The sequence below is a fragment of the Stegodyphus dumicola genome, chromosome 6 (genome assembly GCF_044657685.1).
Source record: "Stegodyphus dumicola isolate Sdum_Otavi_A_Nest chromosome 6, ASM4465768v1".
Taxonomy (NCBI): Eukaryota; Metazoa; Arthropoda; class Arachnida; order Araneae; family Eresidae; genus Stegodyphus; species Stegodyphus dumicola.
This window is the reverse complement of record NC_140773.1, coordinates 69172041-69186251: the sequence shown is the minus strand read 5'-3', so window position 1 is coordinate 69186251 and position 14211 is coordinate 69172041. Positions and strand designations below refer to the sequence as shown.

At 33.8% G+C, this 14211-nt stretch overlaps 1 protein-coding gene across 5 annotated transcripts in view; it reads left to right on the top strand.

Moving 5' to 3' along the window:
• Positions 1-14211, top strand: part of LOC118202161 (targeting protein for Xklp2-like) — a 101390-nt gene that overhangs the window by 18130 nt on the left and 69049 nt on the right. For all 5 annotated transcript variants that reach the window (XM_085818481.1, XM_035374311.2, XM_085818482.1 and 2 more), the window contains one exon: positions 11255-11399. In XM_085818481.1, coding sequence (XP_085674607.1) covers positions 11255-11399 — 145 coding nt within the window. The remainder of the gene's footprint in view (positions 1-11254; positions 11400-14211) is intronic.

Sequence of the window (14211 nt, the reverse complement as noted above, 5' to 3'; positions counted from 1 at the left end):
GTTTTCATCACTTTGATAAATGGCAGTGTAATTGTAGGGTTGTAATACTAGTGCCCATCTCATAAGTTGTGGATTTAGACTCGCATTATTTTTGAGCCAAACTAGAGGATTATGATCGGTCATGACGAGGAATATGGTATGCCCGATTAAATAGCATTGCAGTTTCTTTAGAGCAAATATTATGGCAGCGCATTCTTTTTCTGTGGTAGAATATTTTTTTCAGTTTCTGTAAACTTCTTACTGAGGTATAATACTGGATGTTCATTGTCTTTCTGAGCTAAAATGACACCCATACCTGAGTCTGAGGAACCAGTTTGCAAAATAAACTCCTTATTGAAATCAGGTGCGTGTAGAGGCCTTTTTCGGCTGTTTTACTTCTTCAACAACTCGGTCTTGCCTGTTTAGTTTCTTTACAAACTTCTCCTTCACTTGCATTTCAACTGCAGAATGTGGCAATTCATCAAGAATTTCTAACTCAGAATCGTCTACCAGAAGTCAAGTCAGTTCTTTCTGTTCAGATAATTTTTGCTCCTTGCGAGATGAACTTTTGTTCTTATCTATTACTTGCATTCTCATTGAATGGGACAACTTTGAGTATCCTTTATCATGTTTGTGCCTCTTTGCTAAATTTTCTGACGTGTGCTTAGATTCTGAACGTATTTTTAATTTATAAGCTTTAGAAGCACCTTAATGAGTTCTTTGATCTGCTGTTAACAAACTGTCAAACACATCTTTGTTTTTTGGAGAAGAAGGAACTGGGGAACTTGTAGGGGAATAATCTCGCACACTATCCATAGAAGATGAATCATCAAATAAATAAGGTGAGTCAACTTCCATATTGTGCAGGCAAGCCTCTACATTTATTCAACATCAAGTCTGTTCACTGTGACCGCTCAATGAAAGAGTGAATTTGACGACTACAGCCTTCTGCTGTTGGGCTCCGAAGGTGTAGGTTGTTTTTCTGGCTGTCTTGACCCCGGCTGACGTGTGCGCCATGTTTCCCCCCCCCCCCCCCCCCGTTCTTTTTTTACTGCCATCTCCATATTGTGTGTAGAGTAATGTATTCCGCCGAGTAAAGAAATTGGTACTGAAGATTCAACTAAAATGAGATAGATGCTAACTTCTACAACAAGGTTCTACGACTCTCCAAAAATATATTGGAATTGAAATATCCTCGAAAGAACTTCATACACGAGTTTCACTTTCAGGATGATCTGAATATCTGCCTTGTGTTTCTTCAAAAATATATTGGAATAACCACTCAACTCAATTTCCTCCATTATGAAATTTAATTTTTGTTATCAAGAAACTTTGCTTAGCGAAGATGATCTGAGATTTACTTTGATTGGAATATTATGCAGTTCTTGTGCGAAAGGTTAGGATTCAAAATGGTAGGACTGATACTTACTGCAGCTGTATGATCACGGTTTATTATCTTCTGTCTGGCGATGTTTTCTTGATATATGCTGGTATTAATTTAAAATTTCACAATGTCAAGATATAATAAATTTCTCTTAATTCACATTATTTGAAGTGTCATCCTTTGGGGGTAAGTTACTTTTAATTTTATATTCCCTTTCAGATCACACACTTCTATCATTACATTTGGCACATATTTTATTACACATATCTTTAACTTCAGTTTTTTTCATCAGGAGATGAATGCTTAGTTTGTCAGATTTCTGTGAAGCATTGACAGAAACTTGACTTTTAAAAGGGTGAGTATTGACCAAATTACGTTGAGTTTTAGCACTATTATTTGTTTGGTTCTGAATCGAAGACGTATAGTTCTGCATTTGATCCCTATATTTTTCAGGAATAACAATTAATTCCCTTTCATTTACATTTTTATCTGTTTTCTTTTTCACCAACAACCTGTTTTCTTTTACTTTGAAATCATTTGTCATGCTGAAATTTTCACTTTTAGCAAGGCTATAGCTCTGCTTTGATGTTGAGATTCAATTAATTCCTTAGAATTAACATTAATTACTTTCTTAATTTCTTTGTCTTCCTCATCAGCTTGCGGTAAAATATCTTCATCAGTCTCAATAACAGACAGTTCTTGTTTTCGCATTTTGGTATCTCTACTTCGATCTTCTTCACGAGATCGCGTCAAAACCACATTTATCCTTCCTAAATTTAAGAATTGTTTATCTTTGAACAACTGAGCAGTTTTGTTATGTAATACGTATCTGCCAGGATCATTTATAACAACAGCTGCCTTTGTCTTTATATGACCAAGTTCACAATTAATTTCAACTTCAGCTAACACACTAAATGGTCATTTAAAAGATATTGTACTCAGACATGTCCCCCAATAATTTTTGTGTATCTATGTATTTTCGAGAAATAATATCTACTGTGGCTCCTGTGTCTCGAAGAATAGGCATTTCATATCCATTAACTATACCATTAATTGTATGTGTCTAACACATCATCATTCGAAAATATGTAATTTACCTTTTCATTTGGTTTTAAGCGAGGGCACTGAGGCTTAAAATGCTCGTATCACCCACACTCGAAATAATGTGGTCTATATCTTTTGTCATATAAATTTTCTTGGTTCTTGTTTTGGAACTGATTTCTTTGTTGGTGATCTTTCTGTCATTTTGAATCATCCCCTTTATCAAAATGCTTAAAATAAGGCGAATGCTCTACCATTTTTTTTTTTTTTTTTTTTTTTTTTTTTTTTTTTGCAAAATTATCATAATGAGGTTTAAATAATCCTTTGTTAATTCTCTCAGTTTGATTGGCTGAAAATTTCAGTTTTATTGTTTTTCTCACACCTTCAAAATCTTCAGTTTTCTTAACCATCTCAGTATGTGAAATCATGGTAGTCCATTCACCATAAAATGTCCTTTGAAATCAGGAGAAGTACATTTTTTAATTTGGTCAGCCAGCATGAGATAGCTGTTCAAAAGTTTTAATGTTTAACTCATTAAGCCATCCTTCTAAATAATTATTTAATTCATAGTAAAAATCATATTAAGTACTTTCAGTAGATTTTCGGTGTTTATTAAATTGTTATTGAAATGTTTCCGCACTCAATTTAAATCGCTGTAACAGTAGAGCTTTTACATATTCATCCTTTTTTGCTTCCTCTTCTGGTTCTCTAGCAAGAAGCTGAACAATATCAGGAGGCAGCAATGAAATGAGTTGAAACACTTGATTTTCACCAGGTATATTCATAATTTTAGCTTGATTCTGAAATAACACCAGAAGTAAATTGATTTCATCTTCATTAGAGTTAAAATGGGGCATGACATTGTGAATTCTGATTTTAAAAGTTGCTCAGGTAACTGTGTAGTTTCTACCGGCTGTGTTCTTGCAGCCAATGCTTCCAATTGAAGTTTCTGTAGCTCAAAAGCTCTAATTTGGGCTTCTCTTTCGCGTTCTTTTTGCCTTTCTTCTCTTTTCCGTTCTTTTTTCTTTCTCTTTTGCATTTTTCCTTTCTTTCTCTTTTGCATTTTCCCTTTCTTTCTCTTTCTTCTCTAATTGCAGCCAGTAGTTCTTGAGTAAATTCCTCATCATAACCGGGACTTTCAGTAACCAATTTATGCAACTGAGCAATCTTAAATTCAGGTCTCACAGTTAAACCTAACTCTTCTGGCAGTATTTTTAAATTCTGTTTTCTACTCCGAGCTAAGAATGACACATTGAACAAGTTACCTTAAATAAGCTTTTCGTAAATTTGAATTTTACAAATAGTACTTGTATTTAAAATATATACTTTTTAGCAAGACTTTAATTTGCCAAATACTAAACGGTAGGAGAGAATTATTTAAACAACTTTGCCAGTTTGGCACAGAATAAAATAATACTATTCCAGGTTGACATTTTAACTCGCTATTCACAAGCCTCGTTGGCGATAACTATATAAACACCTTTGCCAGATAGGCAATACAATAGAATTTTATCCATGGTTGGCGATAACAGAAACAATTTTTTGCTAGTTTGGCTATACAGTTCAGCTTTAATATGTCAGGATGACATTACTATCTACCACATGCCTGAATGGTGAGAACTCAGAAAAGACTTGCCAATTTGGCAGTACTATAAAATCACATTACATCAGTTTGACGTTACTATTTATTTTCCACACACCTGCTTGGCAACATTTTAAAAAACATAGCTAGCAGTTCTTTTATTTATTTATTTTTTAAATAAATGCCGGGATGGCTTACACATATCAATTATCAACATAAAAATTCAATACAAATAACAGTAAAGCATAAATAATAATTTTAAAATACTTCTTTACCATAAATATCAATTATAATTTTAAACTGAATATTTTTAGGGTCAGTTTTTTTAAACAAAAACTTACACGATATAACTATAATTCTGAAATAAAGTATTAAAATTCAATAAACGTTTGTTTAAGAAAACCAAAAGTTAATTTTATCTTCAGAGATCAGCAATATCTTGGTTTGACAATTCTTTGCTCAAATGCAAGTTATAGAAACACAGAAGATAACCTTTGAATCATCCGCTTCAAAATCTGGTTTTAAAACAGCAGACTTCTGACATCCATTTCTTCTTGAAATAAGTAAACTCCAATTGGCACTAGCAAACTTGTTCTAAAAAATTCAGCAGCTATTATCAATACATATTTCCAGTGTCATTCTGACTAAAGTGTAGAAATAAGTGAAGTTTCTCTTCATGTGTTTTGTGATGCCAGTCCCAAGGCATATGGGGCTGTTGCGTTCCTAAGGTATGTGAATTACAATGGCCAAATCAAAGTGAGCTTTATAATGTCAAAAAGTAAGGTTGCTCCTTTAAAAACGTTGACTCTTAGTTAGCAAGATTAGAGTTAATGGCAGCACTCCTCGCTGCACATTTAGGAAATTATTTACAAGGTCTATTTCCTAATTTTGCAAAACAAATTTTCTTTTCGAGCGACTCTCAAATCGTCCTTCATTGGTTGAAAGGATCTTCTAAACAATGGAAACCATTTGTCGCCAACACAGTAGCTCAAGTGCAGTCGCTGACTCTACCAGAGTGTTGGAACCATTGCAGTGGCTCCGATAATCCCGCAGACCTTACTACTAGAGGAGAATCGGCTAGGAGGATTCTTACAAGTTCTCTGTGGTGGTCAGGCCCTGTCTGGTTGTCTAAACCGCTTTACTCGTGGCTTCTTCAAGAATCGCTACATCATTTTAATGACATCTGTGAGGAACGTGTTATAGTGAAAGAGCGAGGGACTGCACTGGTTAATTCCATGGTAACCAGTTCAGCTAATGGAAACTTACCTATGTTGTCGTTACTGGACGTTAATGACTTCAGCGAAATAAGTAGATTACTGCGTGGATTAAAAGGTTTGTGCACAATTCTAAACCTAATTCTACAAAATTAAAGGGACCTATATGTGCTCCAGAACTCGAGCAAGCTTTGCGTTTTTGGATCAAAGCTACTCAATTCAAGCATTATAGTACAGAAGTTACCCGACTTCTTTCTAAAGGAACTATTGATAAGAGTTCACGCATATTTAATTTGAATCCTGAACTTGATGATAATAACTTACTTTGTTTAAAGGGCCGTTTGCAGTTTTCAAGTAACGATATGCGAGCCAAACATCCTTGGCTTCTTCCATCTAATGATAAATTTGTTGAACTACTTATCTGTGATTCTCATACTAAAATGTGCCATTTAAGTGTTGATGCAACTTTAACACATTTACGAGAACAATTCTGGATTGTTAAAGGTCATCGAATTGTGAAAAAAGTGTTAAATAACTGTTTGCTTTGTAGATGATTCAAAGTGAAATCTGGAATGCAGGTGGTTGCCCTTTTACCGCCTGATAGAATTCAAGAGCATCCACCATTTGATGTGATTCTTTTTTGTTAGGATTCCGACGATTTGTTTCTCGTCGAGGATTATGTTCCACTATATATTCTGATAACGCCAAAGCTTTTAAAAAAGCAAATTGTGAATTGAAAAAATGGTGGAATCAGATAGGTAATGATCAAGTTAAAAATTTGTTTGCTTCTAAAGGTATAATTTTGAATTTTATAGTTGAAAAAAGTCCACGGTGGGGAGGTTTCTGGGAGAGACAGATACAAACGGTTAAAACCTGCTTAAAGAAAATTGTTAAACGATCCTCTCTCTTTCTTTGAAGGAATTGGAAATTGAAGCTCTGGTTAATTCCAGGCCTATCACGTATCTGTACAACGAACCCTCAGAACCCTCTCCACTCACCCCATCTCATTTTCTTATTGGTAAAAGTTTGGTGTCTTTACCAGTAATAAAACATAAAAATGAAAATTTTAATGTTAATAGGAATTCTTTGGTGAAGAAATATAAATATCAGCAACTTTGAATCACTTTTGAATCACTTCTGGAATAGGCGAAGAAAGGAATATTTACTTAATCTAAGATCAGCTTATATTTCTCCACAACCAGGTAAAATAGTTTCATTTAAAGTGAATGATATTGTTTTGATTAATGATGAGCGTTATCCCAGAAATATGTGGATGATGGGAAAAATTTCAGAGCTATATCCAGGAAGAGATGGAAAAGTTCGTTCTCTTCTTATTCAGACTCCTAAAGGACAAATAAAACGCTCAGTACAACTTGTGTATAATTTGGAAATTAATCCTTACTTGTGTTAGTTTAATTGAGTTGCAACCTGTTAATGCTCTATCTGTGTATTAATAATAGTTTAATTGTGCTTATATTTTAATGCTTGATATTTGAATATTTTTCTTTGGAAGTTAAAAGTGTAATTGGTTTTTGTATGTCAAGTCACTGAATAATTTTGAAGCTTTGTATTTGATATAATATGCTATTTATATTTTTATTCTTGTAATTTTAAATGGTTCCTGAATGTAAATTTAGTTAAAATTCAATGATAAGTGAACTCAAGTGAGTTCAGGTGGGGAGTATTACATATTTCCAGTGTCATTCTGACTAGAGGGCACTGCCTTCGTCCCAATAGTCAGTGGCAGGCAGGATACTAAAGGTGTAGGACATGGAAGGCAGAGATGCCTAATAATATATCTCTAATTGATTGAAATTTTCATATATTTTCTTATAAATAAATGTTGTTATTGTTTACAAAACCTCTTATTATCTCTTGGATGCACCTTTAGTCTCAGAACCATTAGATACAAAAGCAGCTTTCTGGGATTAGGAGACCAGCACTACTGAATTGATAATTGCACTCCTAATTTTCAGTATATTGGTGGAACCTCCAATTTTATAAGACTGTAATGTTTTAATGTATTTAACGAAATAACAGATGAGCTTTTTTGTAAAACATAAAATTTTATTCTCAATTCGCAAATATAGATAATTTAAATTCAATCCTATCCATTACAGCTTCACACTCCAGCTTACTATTACAGTTTCTTTCTCTATAAAATTTTCATACATCTACTAGCTGGTAAAACTTCAGGAAAAAATTGTAAACATTTCTGACATCGCTCAGCAACGGTTATGCAATACAAATACGGTGTTGCCACTCCAATATCAAGGATAATAAATGTAATTTGTTAAATACTAAAATATTACAGTACAGTCTGGCCATTTTTACAAGAGAAAAAGACTTATGGCATATAATTGCAAATTAATTAGTATTTAACCCAAAAGTCAGTCAATAAAATAATTAACTAGAGCGTCTTCCCTGGTGGAAATTTTTGTGATTACTTTAAGAATAGATTCAAAGCAATTGTTTACTTTAGCAGTTTTGCTGTAAAATACTGTAGTAATTGTAATGACGGCAGTTTTGGAGAAAAGTGAAACACAATGCTACTGTTGCTTCAATCTCTCTCTATATAAAGAAGAAAGTCTGTTTATTCGCTAATAATTCAGTCACTACTATAGCTATCGTTACCAAACTTTCAACTTCCTACAGTTCTTTTCTGGGTTCTGTAAAAGGTCGACATCCACATTTTTCCCCAAAAAAAAGTAGCTGAAATCAGAGATATTAATTAAAAACTTGGAAAAATGATAATTTTCGCCCTCATTTTTCTGAGTGGCAACAGTCTCCCAAGCTAAAGATGAAAATCTGCTTTATTTAGAAAGTTGTTGCCACTGCTCACTTTAGAGTTTGTTAACAAAAAGTTTCAAAGTTTTACAATGAAATAAAAATAGCATTGTCACACATTAAATACATTATTCCCGATTTCAAAAATTCGTGGGAAGCCATTTCGACTATTCCCATCTTTGTAAGACTTTTAATCAGCCGAAATATTAATTAAGAACTTTGAAAGCACTAGTTTTCACACTCATTTTTCTGATTGGCAACAGTCTCGTGCGTTGGAGATAAAATGTTTTACTTTCAAAAGTGTTGCTATTGCTCGCTTTGAAATTGTTGAGTTTGTTAATCAAAAATTTCCCAGTTTTACAAAATCTATACATATAAAGAAAAAATGTCAGTTTCTGTGTTTATTTGTTTGCGTTATTGATTTCTGATCAATTATGATAAATTTTTTGCCACATTTAATCGACTAAAATTGAGTATAGGTGAAAACTAGAGCTTTTTCAACCATTTGATTAGAAAGACAAAAATCATTAAAAACTACATGCCATTGTTGCTGATATAATGAGAGAAAACAAGCTTATTTTTGCTATCGAAATTTTTTATGTGGGTCCCATATTGCATCAGACTGAAAAATGTATGACTATGAATCATATTTTTTGCATCGTTATTAGGGAAGGGTTACAGCGGTATCATTCTCTTTGTTGTTAGATGCATTACTCTCAATCTATCTTAACTGGCATTGGGTACTTCCACTAGTATTGTGATAAAACTTTCACCCTCTCTAAAAAAGGACATAATATCACTCTGTCTATCGACAAGGTAAAACCTGCTTATTTGGTTCTAACAAATGTATCTGAGCCTTATATTTTGACAAAGCCTCATCATAGCAACCAACTTGTCCAGTAGACGAACAGTCTCCAGAAAAAAGTGAAGAAATTCCTGCGAAAGCAAATTCCCAAACTTGTTCTGGATGTCATGTTAACTTTCCAAAACGATTCGTGCAATGCTAATGTTTTTTTTTTTTTTTTTTTTTTTTCTTTGCAGATTTTAATTAAATTTTTTACAGGAAGGAAGATTGTGTAAGGTTTACCTTTCTTCCCCCCTCCATCACACACACATTTCTTCAACATCGATGCTGACCTCATGTCCTGATTTCTCCCTCTAGAACATATGCACTAAGAATCTCGACTCTACAGAACTGTAAAAGAACTCTTCTGTTTAACAAGTTTGTTTTCACAGTGTGTTCATCGCTGAGGTTAATGTTATTTTAACACCATGTATACATTTTGATTTACAGTCAAAAGTCGTTAATTCGGACACCCATAATCCGGACCTCAAAGCTAAAAACTTTCTGCGCATGCGCCGCATTGACACATGCGCATAGGCATTTACACGTGCGCGTAAGACCTTTTACCACTGTGCACATGCGTGGGCGCAAGCGCAGAATACGTTTTTGCGGCGCGTTTTATGTATAACGGACGGTATAATCTAAAATTATGTATTTCAGTTAATGTTGATGATTGCGCTGTTCCTTAATCTTCGAATTGGATCCGGCTTATTATTTTTTGCAGACTGTAAGAGCAATAAAAGTAAACTTGGACTTTTGATTATGTCAAATAGAATTTCCGATTCTGGAGCTCCCAAAGGATCGTACAAAACGAAAGTATGTTTCGATGTCCATCAAACAAAAAGTGAAATTGCTGCAAAAAATGGATAAAGACATGAAGAATGTGGCAGAGAGGTTAGTGAAAACGAAAAAATTTTGATTGACAAGTTAGTCTGTATTCTCGGCACAACAATTAACAGGACTTGAATAGCGGAACTTTGTAACTGAACAAGAAATTGTGTCTGTTTATAGAATTAAAGAGAAAGTATTATCACATAAAACGAAGCAACTTAAAACAACTTACATTAAAAGAAATGTTTAATAAAATAAAATAAATATTAAGTTTTTTTTTTTTTTTTAATTTAATTTTGATACCCTTTAGATTATAATTGTTCTTTATTTTATAAATTAAGGTTTCATATTTTTAATTTTAGAATTTCTGCATGCCATCTTACGAGATTTAAACTGATGATCTATAATCCGGAATCGCCGAAGTCCCGACAAGTCCGGATTAACGACTTTTGACTGTATTAAAAGAATTTATTCTTTACAGTTTGGTGTTTAAAAATCATCTAAAAACCCCAAGTTGTATAGTAGGGTTTAATTTTGTTAAATGCATGTTTGTAAGATTTGAAATGCCGTCACTGAACTATAGGATGGAAGAATATGGGATGATAAACAGCAAAGACTACTGTTGTAATTCTTATCTCCTCCAGTCTTTAACATCAAGATGAGCAGAAATAGGATATTTAGATGCTAGAAACTTGCCTAAATAAAGAGGTATAAAAAAGTATTGACACTATCTTTGTTAAAAAAAGAAACTGTTTTATATATATGTATGCAGTATCACCTTCAAAACAGTCCCCTTGCATAACAATGCAGCATTTCCAATATTCTTGCCATTTATGAAACATGTCCAGGACGTCCATTTCTCGAAGCATGTCATATACCTTCTGCGGTTCATGCTGAATCTTCCCAATGCTGTGAAAATCCTTTAAGCCAGGTTTCTAAGCAGAATATAAATCTGGAGAGTGACACATGCAGAAGTAAAGGCATGTTGTGTCTTGTGAGAAACTCTTTTGTGAAGAGAATATTCTGACATAGTGCATTGTCATCATGGAACATCCAGGTTTTGCACATCACAGGCTGCTTTTCCCGAATGTTCTTCATCAGCTACATTAAAACCTGGCTGTAAAACTCCTGTAGATGTTCTGACAATTGGGGACAATTCTTGATGCTCAATGCCACCTTTTCGCAAGGTACAGAACTAGTGTTGACTTTTTGATACTAAGTCACGTAAAAGTTGCAATAATACTTTAAAAATCATTGGATTGTAATTGTATAGGTTGCTTGATGTAATTTTTATTGATTTTTGTTATTTTTATTGAATTGTAATCTAAAATTTGTAAACTTTGCTCAATAACAATACTTGAAAATACAATACTTTTTGATGTATTTCATGATATCTGTCCAGTAATAAGAGTTGCTGAAATTTCTTGCATGTATCTTTTGAAAATTTATTAACTTTTAAACTGAATAGATGCACATGTATAATGAATGAAGTGCCATGTTTTTCAATACCAGTTTCATATTTTCACTATCACCAGTGTTATTTTATTGCTTATCTTCATATCCTCTTTTTTTTTTTTTTTTATATATCTTAGAAAGTACCTCATGTAACTGCAGTACAACCATTTCACTTAAAGGAACCTACAAAAAGAAAACGAAATACAGATGAATATTTACCATTAGCTGAACAAGTTGCTGCATTTCAGAAGAAAACTCCTAGAAGATTTCGTCCGCAGAAAGGTTGAAATAATTTCAAAAGTTATATTAATGCCTTTTTAGATTAATGGGTACTGTTCTGTTATCAGGGCTGGATTCAAAAATGTGTGTGTGTGTATGTATGTATGTATGTGCATATATATATGTATGTATATACACACATTCATTCAAGCTTACATATATACATGCATACATGAACACGTACATCCATGCATATATGCATACATTTCTGGATCCAATCACCCTGATAACAACAGAGCAATACCAATTAATGTTACACACAGAGCCTGACTAAGGCAGGGGTATACGGAGCAGTTGCTCCAGGCCCCTACATTGGAGAGGGCCCACGTTGAATAGAAAGTGTATTACAGAGTTGCCAACTCTCCCGATTTTCAACCGCTCTCCCGCCAACCCGATTTACAATATATTTCTCCCGACTTTTTTTATTCTTAAAATTTCTCATGATTTTTATGGAACTTGGCTTAATACTTTGTTATATGAACAAGAAAAAAAATGATTTTGGACGTCTGAAAGCAATTGAATTTTCTCTAGATTATATCTAAAACAAAACCTTGCGAATCAGATGAGAATTTCTGCTTTGTGAACGAGAGCATACGTATCCAGAAACGTAGTTCTCCAATGGGCATCAAGCTCCACTGCGTGTCGTCTGGCATATATTAGCCAGTGAGCGCAAAGCAAGCTCAAGGCTGTTATTTGGATGTTCGTTAGTTATTTCGTTCATCTTGTTCTGAGTTGTGTTAGTACACGTGCCTTCGACAAATAGTTTAGAAATTATCTTTTTTTGTTATGTCTGCAAAAAAAGGTGAAATACTCCTGTACGTTTCAAAAATAGTACACAGTTGACTTTCCTTCCATTATTTTCTCAAGAAATGTAATAAATTTGCAATGTGTACCGTCTGTCGTTGCGATTTTTTGATTTCGCATGGTGGAAGGGCGGATGTTCTCAATCATATGTGTACACAAAAACACAGGGACAACGTGAGTTCTTTTGAGGAAAAAAAAAAGAACGAAAAATTAAATTTTTCTTCGGAAACAAAGGACCAAAAAGTTATTAATGCAGAATGTCTGTTCTTTGCCTTTTTACTGGAGCACAACCTGCCACTGAATGCATAGGATCAAAATCAATTGCAAGGACAAAAACAGGGGCAATTGTTAAAGAAATGGGTTTGAGAAATAAATTTTCAGTTATTGATTGCATTAAAACAGCTCCGTTCTGCCTCTCTATGGATGGAAGCAATAATACGAATTCAAAACTATATCCAGTTGTTGTTTCTTTTTTAAATCCAGAGTCTTCAGAAATTGAGTGCAGTTTACTTTCTGACCCAACTTTAGAAGGACATTCGACAGGCTTTAATATAGCACAGCTAATTATTAAAACTTTAAAAGAAAATGCAGTCCCTCTGGATAATTGCATAGCACTTGGTGCCGATAATGCACCAGTAATGGTAGGCTTGAAGACTGGTGTTTCAGGCATCTTAAGAAAGGAAAATTCAGATTTGCAGATTATGAGGTGCACCTGTCACCTCTTAAATTTAGCAGATGAAAAAGGTGCAGCTTCTTTATCAATAAATATTGATGAACACATTGTTGATATTTATTATTATCTTAAAATTAGTTCTAAAAGGAAGGGAAAATTGAAACAGTTCCAACAGCTGCATAATACTGAAATGAGAAAAATTTTTAAATATGTGTGTACACGCTGGCTGTCTTTAAAGAAGTGCTTATCTAGAATCCTCGATCAATGGAACCTTCTTGCATTTTTAACCCTTTCATGGGCCGTGGGAAGATTACTTCCCACCTACATGATCCTGGGAAATACACCTGTGAAGCGCAAAACCCACTATAATATATTGTCTTTGGTATTATAACGTTGGGAACTCTAATTCCCACTTCAGTATTGTGCTGCCATCTGTGCTGAATCGATTGAAAACAGAATTACCACATTTGTTTTGAAAGTTCGAACGCGTTGTGTGAGATCTGTTCCACTGAGACACCTGTTTTGATTTGACATTTGCATTGCTATACGATTCTGCTACAAATGTAAGTAAAACACTGTTTCTATTATAATAACGTTCTCTTATTTTGTATATTTCTGCAAGAACTATCTAATATTGAATAATAAATAATGGGTGAAAAGTGAAAATGCTATTGCATCGTGTATAAAAGCCACGTGCAATAGGTATGTTGGAAAAATTAGAATATTTTTAAAAATACATTTGAAAATAACATTCAATTCTACTGAGAAAGAAAAGGATTATTTTGGCATGATTTTTACTGAGGAAATTTTACAGAATAGTGTTGATGAAACTCATATGCAAAGCAGCCTAAGAAAAGGAAGAGATTGGGTCATACCACAAGAGACATTATCCTGAACTGGAAAGAAATCACATCAGAAGAAGTGAAAGCATGGGTAGGTATGCATATACTCGTGGGTATACATCAATTGCCTGAACTGAAAAACTACTGGAGAACAGACCCTATTCTCAGTGTTCAATCAGTACCAAGAATAATAATCGCAAAGAGGTTCGAAAAAGTAACTGAGATTTTACATGTAAATGATAACAGCACAAATCCATGTGGGCAACTTGGGCATGATAAACTCAATAAAGTCAGACCAATCCTCTCACAGCTCAATGATTCCATACCTAAAGTCTACGAACTTTCGTCAACATTATGAATAGATGAATGTATGATAGCTTTCAAAGGGAGAACTTCATTGAAGCAGTATATGCCAATGAAGCCTATAAAAAAAGGTTACAAGGTGTGGTGTTTAGCAGACTCTAAGAGTGGTTATATTCAAAAATTTGAAATTTAT